At 46.0% G+C, this 13,317-nt stretch overlaps 1 protein-coding gene across 3 annotated transcripts in view; it reads left to right on the forward strand.

Annotated features, from left to right (window-relative positions):
* Positions 1 to 141: 141 nt before the first annotated feature.
* ZNF451 (zinc finger protein 451) overlaps positions 142 to 13,317 on the forward strand; it is a 35,048-nt gene continuing 21,872 nt past the window's right edge. The window contains exons 1-6 of one of the 3 annotated variants that reach the window (XM_076066638.1): positions 142 to 257; positions 5,294 to 5,379; positions 7,257 to 7,334; positions 7,930 to 8,055; positions 11,602 to 11,713; positions 12,848 to 12,998. In XM_076066638.1, the coding sequence (XP_075922753.1) occupies positions 5,296 to 5,379; positions 7,257 to 7,334; positions 7,930 to 8,055; positions 11,602 to 11,713; positions 12,848 to 12,998 (551 nt within the window). In that variant the 5' untranslated portion in view covers positions 142 to 257; positions 5,294 to 5,295. Of the gene's footprint in view, positions 258 to 492; positions 677 to 865; positions 1,960 to 5,293; positions 5,380 to 7,256; positions 7,335 to 7,929; positions 8,056 to 11,601; positions 11,714 to 12,847; positions 12,999 to 13,317 lie in introns of those variants that run through there. The other 2 variants (XM_076066637.1, XM_032952691.2) reach the window with 2 other exon arrangements.

Raw genomic sequence — 13,317 nt, forward strand, 5'->3', positions numbered from 1 at the left:
GCGTGTAATGAACCCCTAGGCGGTGTCTGCCAGCCGCTAGCTGTGTCAGTCAGAGAGGGCGCTGGTGCGGGGGGGGGGGGGCGCCGGTCACCCGGTCGGGGGTGGAGGGGGCAGACGTCGCACCCCACCCGCTCGCGAGGAATGGGGAGTGGGGAGGGGGGCATCAGCCCCCACAACTGCACGCGAGGGGGTGGGTGGCCAGCACCACGCCCGGACGCCTTTGTCTCCCCAGTGGCGATGCTTCCACATCGCACCAGGTACTTATTTGAGGCCGAGTCGACCTAGGGGAGTCTCAGGACTGGTTCAAATAATCGTCACTTGTTGGCCGTGAGCGGAAATCGAACTCGGGGCGTCAGGTTCACAGCGCAGGGCGCTAACCACTGCACCACCGCTCCCTACATGATGGATATTCCCCGAGCGCCCTCTGGAACCTTCTCTCACCCCACTCCCTTCAGCCAGTGCTCGTCCTGCTGCTCATCCAACGGGTTGTCAACCCCACCGCAGTCAGCCCTCGTTTCCCGCCTTTTATGTTTGAATCTCTCCCCCACCCCCCACCAATCAACTCTGAATATCTCATCTCCTGACCAATCCACTTTTGAGGCCCTCCGTGCACCGATTCAGAGGCTTTGATTTACTTCCTGAATCTCCGTTCGCACACGTGCGCTTGTGTACCCCGGTAAGCGGTCTGTTGCCTCGGTCATTTCACTTGCAAAATAATAACACAACACATAACGGTAAAAAAATAATAATTCGTTTTATCGAAAACAAAAGAACGGGACAAGTGTCTCCGGCACTGCATCTGTACGCACAACGATTGTTAGCTGATAAAAAAAAAGTTCAGTTTTATTTGTATATATTTTTGCTAGTGATTAGTTTACCTTTCCTATACTTTGCACTCCTATGCGTGTTTTTTGTATTGCTTGTTGTAACGTTTTGGCATGTCCCCTTACTGGAGATCTGTGTAAAAAAAATAACTTAATAGTTCATCGCATTCTTCCAGTCGCAAATAAATGCTATAGTAATTTACATTGTACCGCACAAGTGGGTTAGGTAGGGCTACGGTACGACACGCTACAGTACACCACCACGCCACAGTAAACACACTACAGAACACATCACCCCACCCCACCGTACACCACCACTCAGCACACCACCACGCCACAGTAAACACTACAGAACACATCACACCACCCCACCGTACACCACCACTCAGCACACCACCACGCCACAGTAAACACACTACAGAACACATCACACCACCCCACCGTACACCACCACTCAGCACACCACCACGCCACAGTAAACACACTACAGAACACATCACCCCACCCCACCGTACACCACCACTCAGCACACCACCACGCCACAGTAAACACACTACAGAACACATCACACCACCCCACCGTACACCACCACACCACCACGCCACAGTAAACACACTACAGAACACATCACACCACCCCACCGTACACCACCACTCAGCACACCACCACGCCACAGTAAACACACTACAGAACACATCACACCACCCCACCGTACACCACCACTCAGCACACCACCACGCCACAGTAAACACACTACAGAACACATTACACAATCCCACCGTACACCACCACTCAGCACACCACCACTCAGCACACCACCACGCCACAGTAAACACACTACAGAACACATCACACCACCGTACACCACCACTCAGCACACCACCACGCCACAGTAAACACACTACAGAACACATCACACCACCCCACCGTACACCACCCCACCGTACACCACCACGCCACCTGCACAGGGCAAGGCCTACGGGTCGCGAGACGTCACCGCAATAAAAAACGCGAATTCGCGCGTTTAAAAAAAAAAACCCGCGCGGGCACCGTACAGGGGAAGGGGGTGGCAGGAGGCCTCAACGCAGCCGCCAGTGCAACGTCTCGGCGCCCGCGGGCGGTTCGTGGCTGCAAGGTAAAACCCCAACATATAAACCATCAACAACAACAACCACGGCACCTCAGCGGTGTCCGGTCATTGACCCCGTTGGCAATGCTCTCCTCGCCACCTTCCTGTCGTTGTTAGTAGTCGTAGTTATTACGAGCGGTAAAACTACAATTGCGATAATCGTGAGGCGCCGCTCCCCGCCCAGGCTGGGGCTTGCGCGAGCGGCCTTCGCTTTAAAAACAATCGTCAACACGTGCGAGCTTTTTTTTTGTTTGCGCGATGTGCTGCACCACACTCTGCTTGGCTTCCCCGTTACGCCAAGGCGCTTTGTGGTGCTCACTACGAATAGATGGGGCTGGGAGCCATTGCCACTGCAACTTTGCCTGTCCCCTTAACGCCTTAAACGGCTCCTGAATTGGCCTTTTTCAGTTCGGTTTGCGCGCGCTGTAACATTTTTAAAAAGTCACGAATGCATGTTCGTGACGTGAGTTCGTTGTGAACAGCTGCCCACGCAGCAGCATCGCCACAACATCCAACAACGTGTGTGCACTTTGCAGTGTTAATCAATCGGTCTTGTTGAGTGCCTTGGCATTGATCGTTTTGCGAGATGTTTTTGCGACGCAGTCGTTGTTACAGCTGTGGTAGGCTGTCGATATCTGCTATGAAGAAGGGCAATTTCCCGGAACGTCGCCCGTCGTGTTTTCCTTCTCGAGAGGGGCAATTTTTTTGTTTTGTGTTTTTTTGTCCAAAGTGTCGTAGAGTGTTTGTGATGGTTGCTGGCTATATGGGTGCTCGCGTGAGGCAGGTGACTGTGTTCTGAGATGAATGTGTTTCGAAGTGACTCTTCCCCGAGATAACTGCGTTCCGTCTTCAATTCCCTCATCAGGCGGGCCCCGGCTGAATCAATGCACTTCAGAACCACCACCACCACACGATGTTGTACAGCGGTGTGTAGTAGTCACTCACTAGCGCCACGCCGTGGGGCTCGTCACATGGAGGCGGAGTCGCTCCCGAGGATGATGACTTTAATCATAAAAAAATGTGTCCAAGAGGAGTAACATTTTGTAGGCGTTAAATCGCACCAACTCGGGGTGATTTAAAGGAAGACATTTGAGTTTGTGGAAGTCCTGTAGCAATGGCTCTCGCGTGCGAGTCATCGTCGCAGCGTTATTGTCGAACGCTAAATGATGTTGCTTGCTGCCGATAACGACCACCGCTGGTTTTAGTGCGACCAACAACAAGCGCACGCAGGTCTCGCTTATTAACAGTCGCCCTGGGGGCCCGAGTAACCGAACTGCTTAACGCAGTTCTGTGAAATCGCGTCGGGCAATATTCGTGGCCCATGTTAAGATTCTCCGTAACAAGCAAGGATACACCTCGCCGCTCCAAGACGCGCTTAACCCGGCTTTGGCCACCTCAACTCACAAATACACCACAAACATCTCACAAATACACCACAAACATCTCACAAATACACCACAAACATCTCACAAATACATCACAAACATCTCACAAATACACCACAAACATCTCACAAATACACCACAAACAACTCACAAATACACCACAAACAACTCACAAATACACCACAAACATCTCACAAATACACCACAAACATCTCACAAATACACCACAAACAACTCACAAATACACCACAAACATCTCACAAATACACCACAAACAACTAAAAAATACACCACAAACAACTCACAAATACACCACAAACATCTCACAAATACACCACAAACAACTCACAAATACACCACAAACATCTCACAAATACACCACAAACATCTCACAAATACACCACAAACATTTCACAAATACACCACAAACAACTCACAAATACACCACAAACATCTCATAAATACACCACAAACATCTCACAAATACACCACAAACATCTCACAAATACACCACAAACATCTCACAAATACACCACAAACATCTCACAAATACACCACAAACATCTCACAAATACACCACAAACAACTCACAAATACACCACAAACATCTCACAAATACACCACAAACATCTCACAAATACACCACAAACATCTCACAAATACACCACAAACATCTCACAAATACACCACAAACATCTCACAAATACACCACAAACATCTCACAAATACACCACAAACAACTCACAAATACACCACAAACATCTCACAAATACACCACAAACATCTCACAAATACACCACAGACAACTCACAAATACACCACAGACAACTCACAAATACACCACAAACAACCCTCAACAACAGCTGACATTCGCAACTCAGCGGAGGTGACGTCACCACGGCGCTTGTGCCAGGCTAGGTGCACTTTGAGGCGCACACATCACATACGGACGCGGAGAAAAGATTCCATTTTAACAGTTAGCTCCTTCACGCCTCGAACATTTGCGAACTGCTAGCGAGCACCAATGAGTGTGTGTACGGTGCACACACGCCCTTGTTACCCCTCTTTATCAAGTGTATACGTTGCATGTCTTTGAGGCTGTACGCCTTTTGAGACTAGGCTCGAAAGAAAGCTGTCTCTGGTGTGGACCAATCAGTTTCAAAGGCCAGGCATATACTAGCAGAGTATGGTTTTTGTTTGCATTCTGACCACAAGTATTGTGGTTAATGCACACATGATTCCTTGTAAAATGTTTAAGTTTGGTGTTTTAACTTCTTAACACCTGTTTTGTTGCCAGAAAAAAGGGGAAAACCTATTCTAATATTTTGGTACTGGCAAAGGAGGTCCCATGATGGTTTACTTCACTAATTTGTCGTACGATACTGCCATCTCTGGGCAGCCTCGTGTACTTGGCATGTTTGAGAGTTTCACGTGTTTTGTGTGATCCAACGACCTTTGCCTCCACAATGCCCTTGCGATTTAAGAAACGAATGTGAAATGTACATTTAGACTTGCCATTTGGTTGATGAGTTATGGATGGGTCCCTAGACTCTCCATCTCATTCCCTGTGCTCTGTGATAACGTCAATTGTAACTGTATAACGTGGCACGTGTTCGTCGTGTCTGTTTACATCGTGCAACAATCACTATAAATCTGTTTCATATTTCTCTAACGCCATTGTAATAGAAATGTATTTAAAGGTAATTTGGCCAAGCCACCTTTCGAAATGTATATTCGTTGTCGCTTTTATTTTCTGCAATATTTTCGATTTCTCCTCTTACGAGGTTGTGTTTGCACCGATTTCTATTTGCTTCATTGTAATACTTAAATCTATTGCTTTTTGTCATGTTGGTAACCCAAGTCGCTCTTGCAAATGCGACTTCACTGGTCTCTTTGAGTTTTCACCTGGTTCAACAAATTAACCTTTAACTTGCACTATGCTCCACGCAACACAGACATGGAGCAACAGAAGAGCTCGGACATTGAGCAGCCCGTCAATGGCAATAACGCAGAAGACTCTGATGAGGTGGTCTTTGTGTCTGTAGGTACCGCACTCTTCCATGCACTCCAGCCTGTCAGCAAAGTGCTTCTCTTCCAGAGAGTCGAACAGAAAACCAAACCAATATAAAATGTGTTGCTTAGCATTGATAATCCCATAAAATATTGCTTTTTGTAGCTAGGGTGTAAAAGTTAAAATGGATACGGTTCCAAAACCAACTTTGCAGTTTTAACCAATGACGCTGAAGGGCACATTAGCTGTGGTACTTGAGTCACTCGGTGAGACATCTTGTACTCAGAATTACACTACTCAACGGTCAACACAAGACCAGGCAGTTAGACGGTCACACTCACTCAGAATCCAATGGTGACAATATGCATAGTTTCAGCTAACATAAAGATCCCCCGTATAAGACTTAAACAGCACTCTTGGAGCAAGTGCTGTTAGCGAGCACCTTTTAAGGTCAACAAGGCACACGAGAGAATGGGTGGCCAGCACCACGTCTGACCACCGCCTTTGTTCTTTGCAATGCTGATGTTCACACACTGCACCAGGTACTCATTTAAGACTGAGTCGACCATGGGGAGGAGGCCTAGGAACAGTTCAGATATTCGTCGCTAATATTGGTAGTGAGTGTGAATTTAACTCGGGTCGCTGGGTTCTAAAACATTGTCATTAAAGTAGTAATTAAAGCATATTTGATCAATCCTGTACTTTAGCAGTTGCATTCATGCAAAATAAGCAGGAAAACAAAAAAAACACATTGCAGAACATTTATGAAATAACTTTTCATTCCTACTTTCATGACAATGTCGAAAAGGGTACAACTAATCCGTGAAAGTTTTACCGATATATAGAGAAAATATTAAAAATGAACGCTTCATTTTATTTTCCATGTTGACCAATACCACCATTTGCCTCTTTCTACCTCTGTTTCTTTTCGTCTCAGTTTGTCTCTGCCTCTGTCTCTACATCTCTGCCTCTGCATCAAGCTGTCTTTGCATCTACAATTGTTTTTGCTCCATTTGTCTCTGCATCTCCGTTTGCCTCTTGGCATCTGCCTCTTTGCAGAGAGACATGTGACTCAGAACACAACAAAGCATATCAGCTAAAATTATACCAAATTTTGCAAAATGAAGACCTGTGTAGCATATATTGTAGCCTGCAATGCAAGCTACACGGGGGGTCTTTGTTTTATCAATTTTGAGCAAACGTGCACATTTGAACCGATTTAAAAGTTTTTTTTGCAAACGGTTAACTTGGAACCGAACCCTCTATAACTATTCTAAGCCGATTGAACCGCATAACTGGTTCAGTCGGTTTGGGTTAACCGGAACCTTACCTGAACATCCGTAGGTTCAACTTTCTGATCGCTTATATGACATTCTGCTTACCTGCATTCGGTACTAGGGATTGTAACCATGCCCCAACTCAGTGATTTAATGCATTTTTTGTCTTGTTTTTACCTTCTTTGCATTGTTTGTCTTTTTTTGTAGTTTCACTTGATCAGCACAAATTATTACCATATTATGAGTGTAAGATTTTATTTTAATCATAAAAGCGATGCACTTGCTCTGTGTACCATCATAGAGAAACTGCAGTGATCAGCCATCAATGCTTGAGTGCATCTTAATGGCTCACAGGAAACTGCATATACAAGCCGAACTCTGTTCAGTGGCTCCATAAATACATATTTGTATATCCATCGGCCTAATGGCTTTCCTGACCAAAATGTTTGTTTAAGCAAGCAATGAAACTCTGAACCGGTTTTTACCTTGTTGGTCTTGTCAGGCTTGTTAACACATGCTGCTGGATTACCAGATGTTATTGGTAAGAGCACTCCATATAATCTGACACTCCATTCAATGGAAAAAGTATTGCTGTACAAAAACTCATGGCAAGCGGCTGTGCCTCTGCAGGAGGGGCCTCAAAGGCCAGTGGTTGCCTTCATTGAGCTTTCGGACGAAGAGAGCAACTTGAACAATCCCAACGATGAGGCAAGATACACGATGCTTTGCAGTCAACGCCGGTTTTCACGCTGTCCACACTCGTAGACATTATATTCGGCCACTTTCCTGACTTTGTGCGAACCAGTTAATGTGAAAGGATTGCATGTCTCGCTGTTATGGATTGTGTACAATAGCTCGTTTTCTGTTCTTAACGCTTAGCATGTGGCGAACGGTAAAGGAGTGCGTGTTGCAATCATCATTGTCAAGTGACATGTCCGTCGTAATAGTTATCGAGGGAAAAGCCTTTCTGAATCTCAAGAATCTTTCATAAGGGTTTTGCATTGGGATGTTCGATCAAGTGCTATATAAGCAGTGCTTTGCATGTGGTAGGAAACCAGAGTACCCAAACAAAGCCACACACACAAGGGGTAACGCTGGGCACCGCCATCTCATTGACCACCTTGCATCCCCATACCGTATCAAGCCCATGCTGGCCGCACATTCAGAGTAATACCCAGGCTCACTTCTGCTTACTTTCCTCGATCTGACAACTTTCAGTGGCGGCATGGGAGCCATCCCGTCCGCGTGAAGCCGACGACCTTGAGGAGGTCTCGAGACTTCTCTTTTGCGCTGTTGTTCACAGGGGCAGGCGCCCGCCGAGGATCACGTGGACCGTGTCAAAGCGCGCGTGCAGAGCACACTGGAGCGCCTCGCCCGCAACGTGGAGGAGGACAAGGAGAGTCGGCGTGCGCACAACGAGCTGTTGCGCGTAAGTGCCCACGTCACCTCCCCTAGTTTGTTGTCCTTCCCCTGCACCTCCGATTAGCACGGTTGGCTACGTACGGTGCGAAAGACGTTCAGCGTAAATCATTCTATGGACAAGGTGGGGGGGGATGATTCTGGAAAAAGGCGATGCCCGCTGGCTATTACGAGAAAGGAAGAGGCAATGCTAGTGTTTGAGAATCGTTATTTTTTACACGGTTGCTTGAGCACATGCCCAAAGGCCTAAAATGCCAACTGGGCCAGCAACAATACAGCACTATCAGAGTTATATTAGATACGAGTTAACACGTTTTGTTAATTGAGCAAGGTTGTCAGAGCTTGGGAAAAGAGACGATGGGAGGGAATTCCCAAAGTCGAGCAGTGCGAGGGAAGAAGCGGAAAGAGAAATGTTGGGAGCCGCAGTTGAACGCAGCGTGGAGGGGATGTAATAGTAATTTTGTTTGACTGAGTCTGCAATATGGGTAAAGGAATTTATGAGTGAGGTTTAGAGGAACGAACAGCAAATATATTAGCGATAGAAGAGCGATAAGGAGGTGACTGACTGCTGGTGAGTGAGTTACTGGAGTGAATTAGTGAGTGCTGGATCATCAATCAACCTTATTGCTCTAATGTGAACTATATAAATTACAGCGAGATAGGAATTCCATGCTTAATCTCAGATATGACAACTGTATACAGTAAACCCTTAATGTTCACGGGTTTTATAATCGCGGTTTCGCGATTCATTTATTGGAGCATTACTTAAAACTTTGCGGGGTTTTAATAATTCGTGGCTGTAGCTCCCCACTCCCCGACAGGGAGGAGCATGGCTTGTGTGTACGTTTGGTAAACTTCTTTGGCACCGTACGTAGCCAACCGTGCTAGTCGGAGGCGTGGGAGCGGCGTGGATGGTAAGAGCGTGAGCGCTGCCCACGCAGCGCTCCGTCTCGGTCTACCTTTGCTTGCCACACGTATTACACGTGAGTGCTTTCCTTTACAATTGTTTGGAATTACGGTAGACTCGATTATCCGCGAGCTGTTAATTCGATTTGCGGATTAACCGCACACCTGAGATTTTGGCATAATTTAATAACTCATAGATTTTTCCCTTAAGCCTAAATTAATCATCTAAAAACAGTTATACATTGTTATTCTTGGAAGTGTTAATTACAAGTCACGTGCCTCAATCGAACAAATATGTGCTCCGGTTAATCTGAAATTCACGTGGTTGCTTCAACAGTACAGTAGTTGCATATCTTTAAAACAGTGGGTGAAGTTTGATTGGGCGGAGTTTGATAAAACAACTTAAGCATAATTGATACAGTGAGGGAAAAAAAGCATTTGATCCCCTGCTGATTTTGTACGTTTGCCCACTGACAAAGAAATGATCAGTATATACTTTTAATGGTAGGTTTATTTGAACAGTGAGAGACAGAATAACAACAAAAAAATCCAGAAAAACGCATGTCAAAAATGTTATAAATTGATTTGCATTTTAATGAGGGAAATAAGTATTTGACCCCTCTGCAAAACATGACTAGTACTTGGTGGCAAAACCCTTGTTGGCAATCACAGAGGTCAGACGTTTCTTGTAGTTGGCCTCCAGGTTTGCACACATCTCAGGAGGGATTTTGTCCCACTCCTCTTTGCAGATCTTCTCCAAGTCATTAAGGTTTCGAGGCTGACGTTTGGCAACTCGAACCTTCAGCTCCCTCCACAGATTTTCTATGGGATTAAGGTCTGGAGACTGGCTAGGCCACTCCAAGACCTTAATGTGTTTCTTCTTGAGCCACTCCTTTGTTGGCTTTGCTGTGTGTTTTGGGTCATCATGCTGGAATACCCATCCACGACCCATTTTCAATGCTCTGGCTGAGGTAAGAAGGTTCTCACCCAAGATTTGACGGTACATGGCCCCGTCCATCGTCCCATTGATGCGGTGAAGTTGCCCTGTCCCCTTAGCAGAACAACACCCCCAAAGCATAATGTTTCCACCTCCATGTTTGACAGTGGGGATGGTGTTCTTGGGGTCATAGGCAGCATTCCTCCTCCTTCAAACACGGCGAGTTGAGTTGATGCCAAAGAGCTCCATTTTGGTCTCATCTGACCACAACACTTTCACCCAGTTGTCCTCTGAATCATTCAGATGTTTATTGGCAAACTTCAGACGGGCATGTATATGTGCTTTCTTGAGCAGGGGGACCTTGCGGGCGCTGCAGGATTTCAGTCCTTCACGGCGTAGTGTGTTACCAATTGTTTTCTTGGTGACTATGGTCCCAGCTGCCTTGAGATCATTGACAAGATCCTCTTGTGTAGTTCTGGGCTGATTCCTCACCGTTCTCATGATCATTGCAACTCCATGAGGTGAGATCTTGCATGGAGCCCCAGGTCGAGGGAGATTGACAGTTCTTTTGTGTTTCTTCCATTTGCGAATAATCGCACCAACTATTGTCACCTTCTCACCAAGCTGCTTGGCAATGGTCTTGTAGCCCATTCCAGCCTTGTGTAGGTCTACAATCTTGTCCTTGACATCCTTGGAGAGCTCTTTGGTCTTGGCCATGGTGGAGAGTTTGGAATCTGATTAATTGATTGCTTCTGTGGACAAGGTGTCTTTTATACAGGTAACAAGCTGAGATTAGTAGCACTCCCTTTAAGAGTGTGCTCCTAATCTCAGCTCGTTACCTGTATAAAAGACACCTGGGAGCCAGAAATCTTTCTGATTGAGAGGGGGTCAAATACTTATTTCCCTCATTAAAATGCAAAGCAATTATAAAATTTTTGACATGCGTTTTTCTGGATTTTCTTGTTGTTATTCTGTCTCTTACTGTTCAAATAAACCTACCATTAAAATTATAGACTGATCATTTCTTTGTCAGTGGGCAAACGTACAAAATCAGCAGGGGATCAAATACTTTTTTCCCTCAATGTATGTATATTGGTGGTCTTTGGCATAGAGATCTGCGGAAAATGGGAAATTTTGGATTATCCGCGATTTGGAGTTATCAGTGGCTGTCCTCGCCATCATTAGCGTGGATAACCAAGAGTCTACTATACATAGTGTGTAATACTTATTTATTCACTGATATGTGTACTTTAAAAAATGTTAACGTTAATCATTATGAACGGCAAGTTAAATAACCCAATAATTCTCTGTTTTCATTAATACATACAGGTCATATGTGGAAACATAATATTTTTATGCCAACCCTGTTTTCCTCCTAAGCTTTAATTGTTAATTTTCGCGGATTTAATGTTCGTGCCGTTCATGGAGAACGTATCCCCCCCCCCCCCCCCCCCCCCCCCCACGAATATTAAGGGTTTGCTGTATTCCAACATCTGCTGTTCTGCGTCAACATTCACTGCGTGTCACTGTTCAGCCTGGAGAGCTGAGGTCCGTGCTGTTGCACACACGAGTCTCAAAGTGGTCAAAAGGAGGGAGCTGTGCGCGCGAGTTCCCGTGGCTGCCGTGGGAGCTTGCACAAAGATTGCGGGGGGGGGGGGTACGGACGGCGATGGTGCTACGTTGATTGAGGCACGTGCTGTGCTGCGCTTGCAGATGCAGAGGGACTCGCTGCAGGCGCACGGCACCTACATGCTGGGGCTGTCCGCACAGAACCCCGACATGCAGGCGGCAAAGAAATGCGTCGAGTACTACGCCAAGAAGCCCGGTCAGTGGTCACATGGGCCATTTAATTAGCTGGAGGGCCTGAATAGGCGATAGCATTTTGTCTTACTCCTAGTTATTTTGCAATGGCTTTATGATATCATTTTGCTTGAAGTGAAGGATTTTTCCATTCCAAATACTCGCAGGAAGCCGCCACTCGTATCAGAGAACAACTTCTGAAAGGTTATATCCCAGGACAACCTATGAGGTCCCTTAAATTTTCTCTTATCCACACTGGGTGGTGTACCTTTTATATGTCCTTCTAAAGAGGTATCCATCGCATTGGCAAAAATAAACCCAATTGTCGCTGTAAATTTGATACATTTACTGAAAATCTAACATAACTAGCCTTTTGCCCATCCAAGAACGGGTGAATTGCAGTAAATCTGCATCTTGCAAGCGGAAAGCAGACCGCGACGTGATATATCCACTGCATCAATGCGTGTGCAATTTGTAAGGGCGCGGTGACACAGACCTATTTCATTTTAAGGTTATAATCCCTTGTTCATCACGACATCCTTTTTACTTTGATGTCTCAATAGCGTTACGGAGATCACGTGACGTGAGGGTTCTGCCTTTGTAGTGAGGGTTGTAAGTTGACGCTGAGGAGGGGGGAGGAGGCGCCTCGCCCCCCCATGTGGAGTGACGTCAGCCGCTAATTATTATGAATGGGGGGGGTGTCCATTTGGAGGACGTCACCTGCTCAGGATTTATAATGAGGGGGGCTGTTCGATGTGGAGTGACGTCACCCGCTCATGATTATTAGTGAGGGGGGAGGGGGTGTCCATTTGGAGGACGTTACCTGCTCATGAATATTAATGAGGGGAGCTGGTCGATGTGGAGTGACGTCACGAGCGCTAAGGACAGACATTCCTGGGTAATATAGTAGGTATATGGTATATGTGCATTCACTGGTATTTGCTAAGACTTTAAACTCACTTCACTTTATATTCTTTGGTTCTTTCGGTAAAGTCACGGAGATAGAAAAATAATAATAAAAATAAGGTGAATAAAAATAATAATAAATAAAAACGCTTATGTAGACTAGCCTGGTTCTTAATTTGAGTGAGTGTACTGGAAATCTCTAATGTAGACTGTAGCTGGTTAAATCCCCCTTTGTGTGTGTGACCTTACCCAGCCCTGCGGCAAGGCAACCTGCACGTAAACAGGCGCCAGCAGGCGTCAGGCTGCCCAACTCCTTCCTCGTCCGCCCAGGCCCTACATTGCCCCATCAAAAACTGCCTGCGCACCTTCGATAACCGCGCTCTGCTGCTGGGCCACCTGAAGAGGTGAGTCTGCGCAGGGAGTAAATGAGGAGCCATGCCCGTTCCTTTACTTTACTCATTGTATGAATTAACGTAAGTTATTTTTGCGGGAATTATATTAATATCCCAACATTCTGTTATTCTATCATGGGTGATGTCTAACCTAAACTTTTTGTTTTACCTGGTAAGACCCACTGGGCTCTAAAGCTCTTTTTTAGAAGCAACCTGGCCACAAATAATACCTCGATGATGTGGCTTATCATGTGGAAATGTATAGCAGCCAAACACAATTCTGGCAAATTCGCCCGATGATGACGAATGTAATTTCCAGTGAAACGTCGTA

The sequence above is a fragment of the Petromyzon marinus genome, chromosome 12, assembly GCF_048934315.1.
Source record: "Petromyzon marinus isolate PM22_M1 ecotype Great Lakes invasive population chromosome 12, UKy_Petmar_22M1.pri1.0, whole genome shotgun sequence".
In the NCBI taxonomy this organism is placed as follows: Eukaryota; Metazoa; Chordata; class Hyperoartia; order Petromyzontiformes; family Petromyzontidae; genus Petromyzon; species Petromyzon marinus.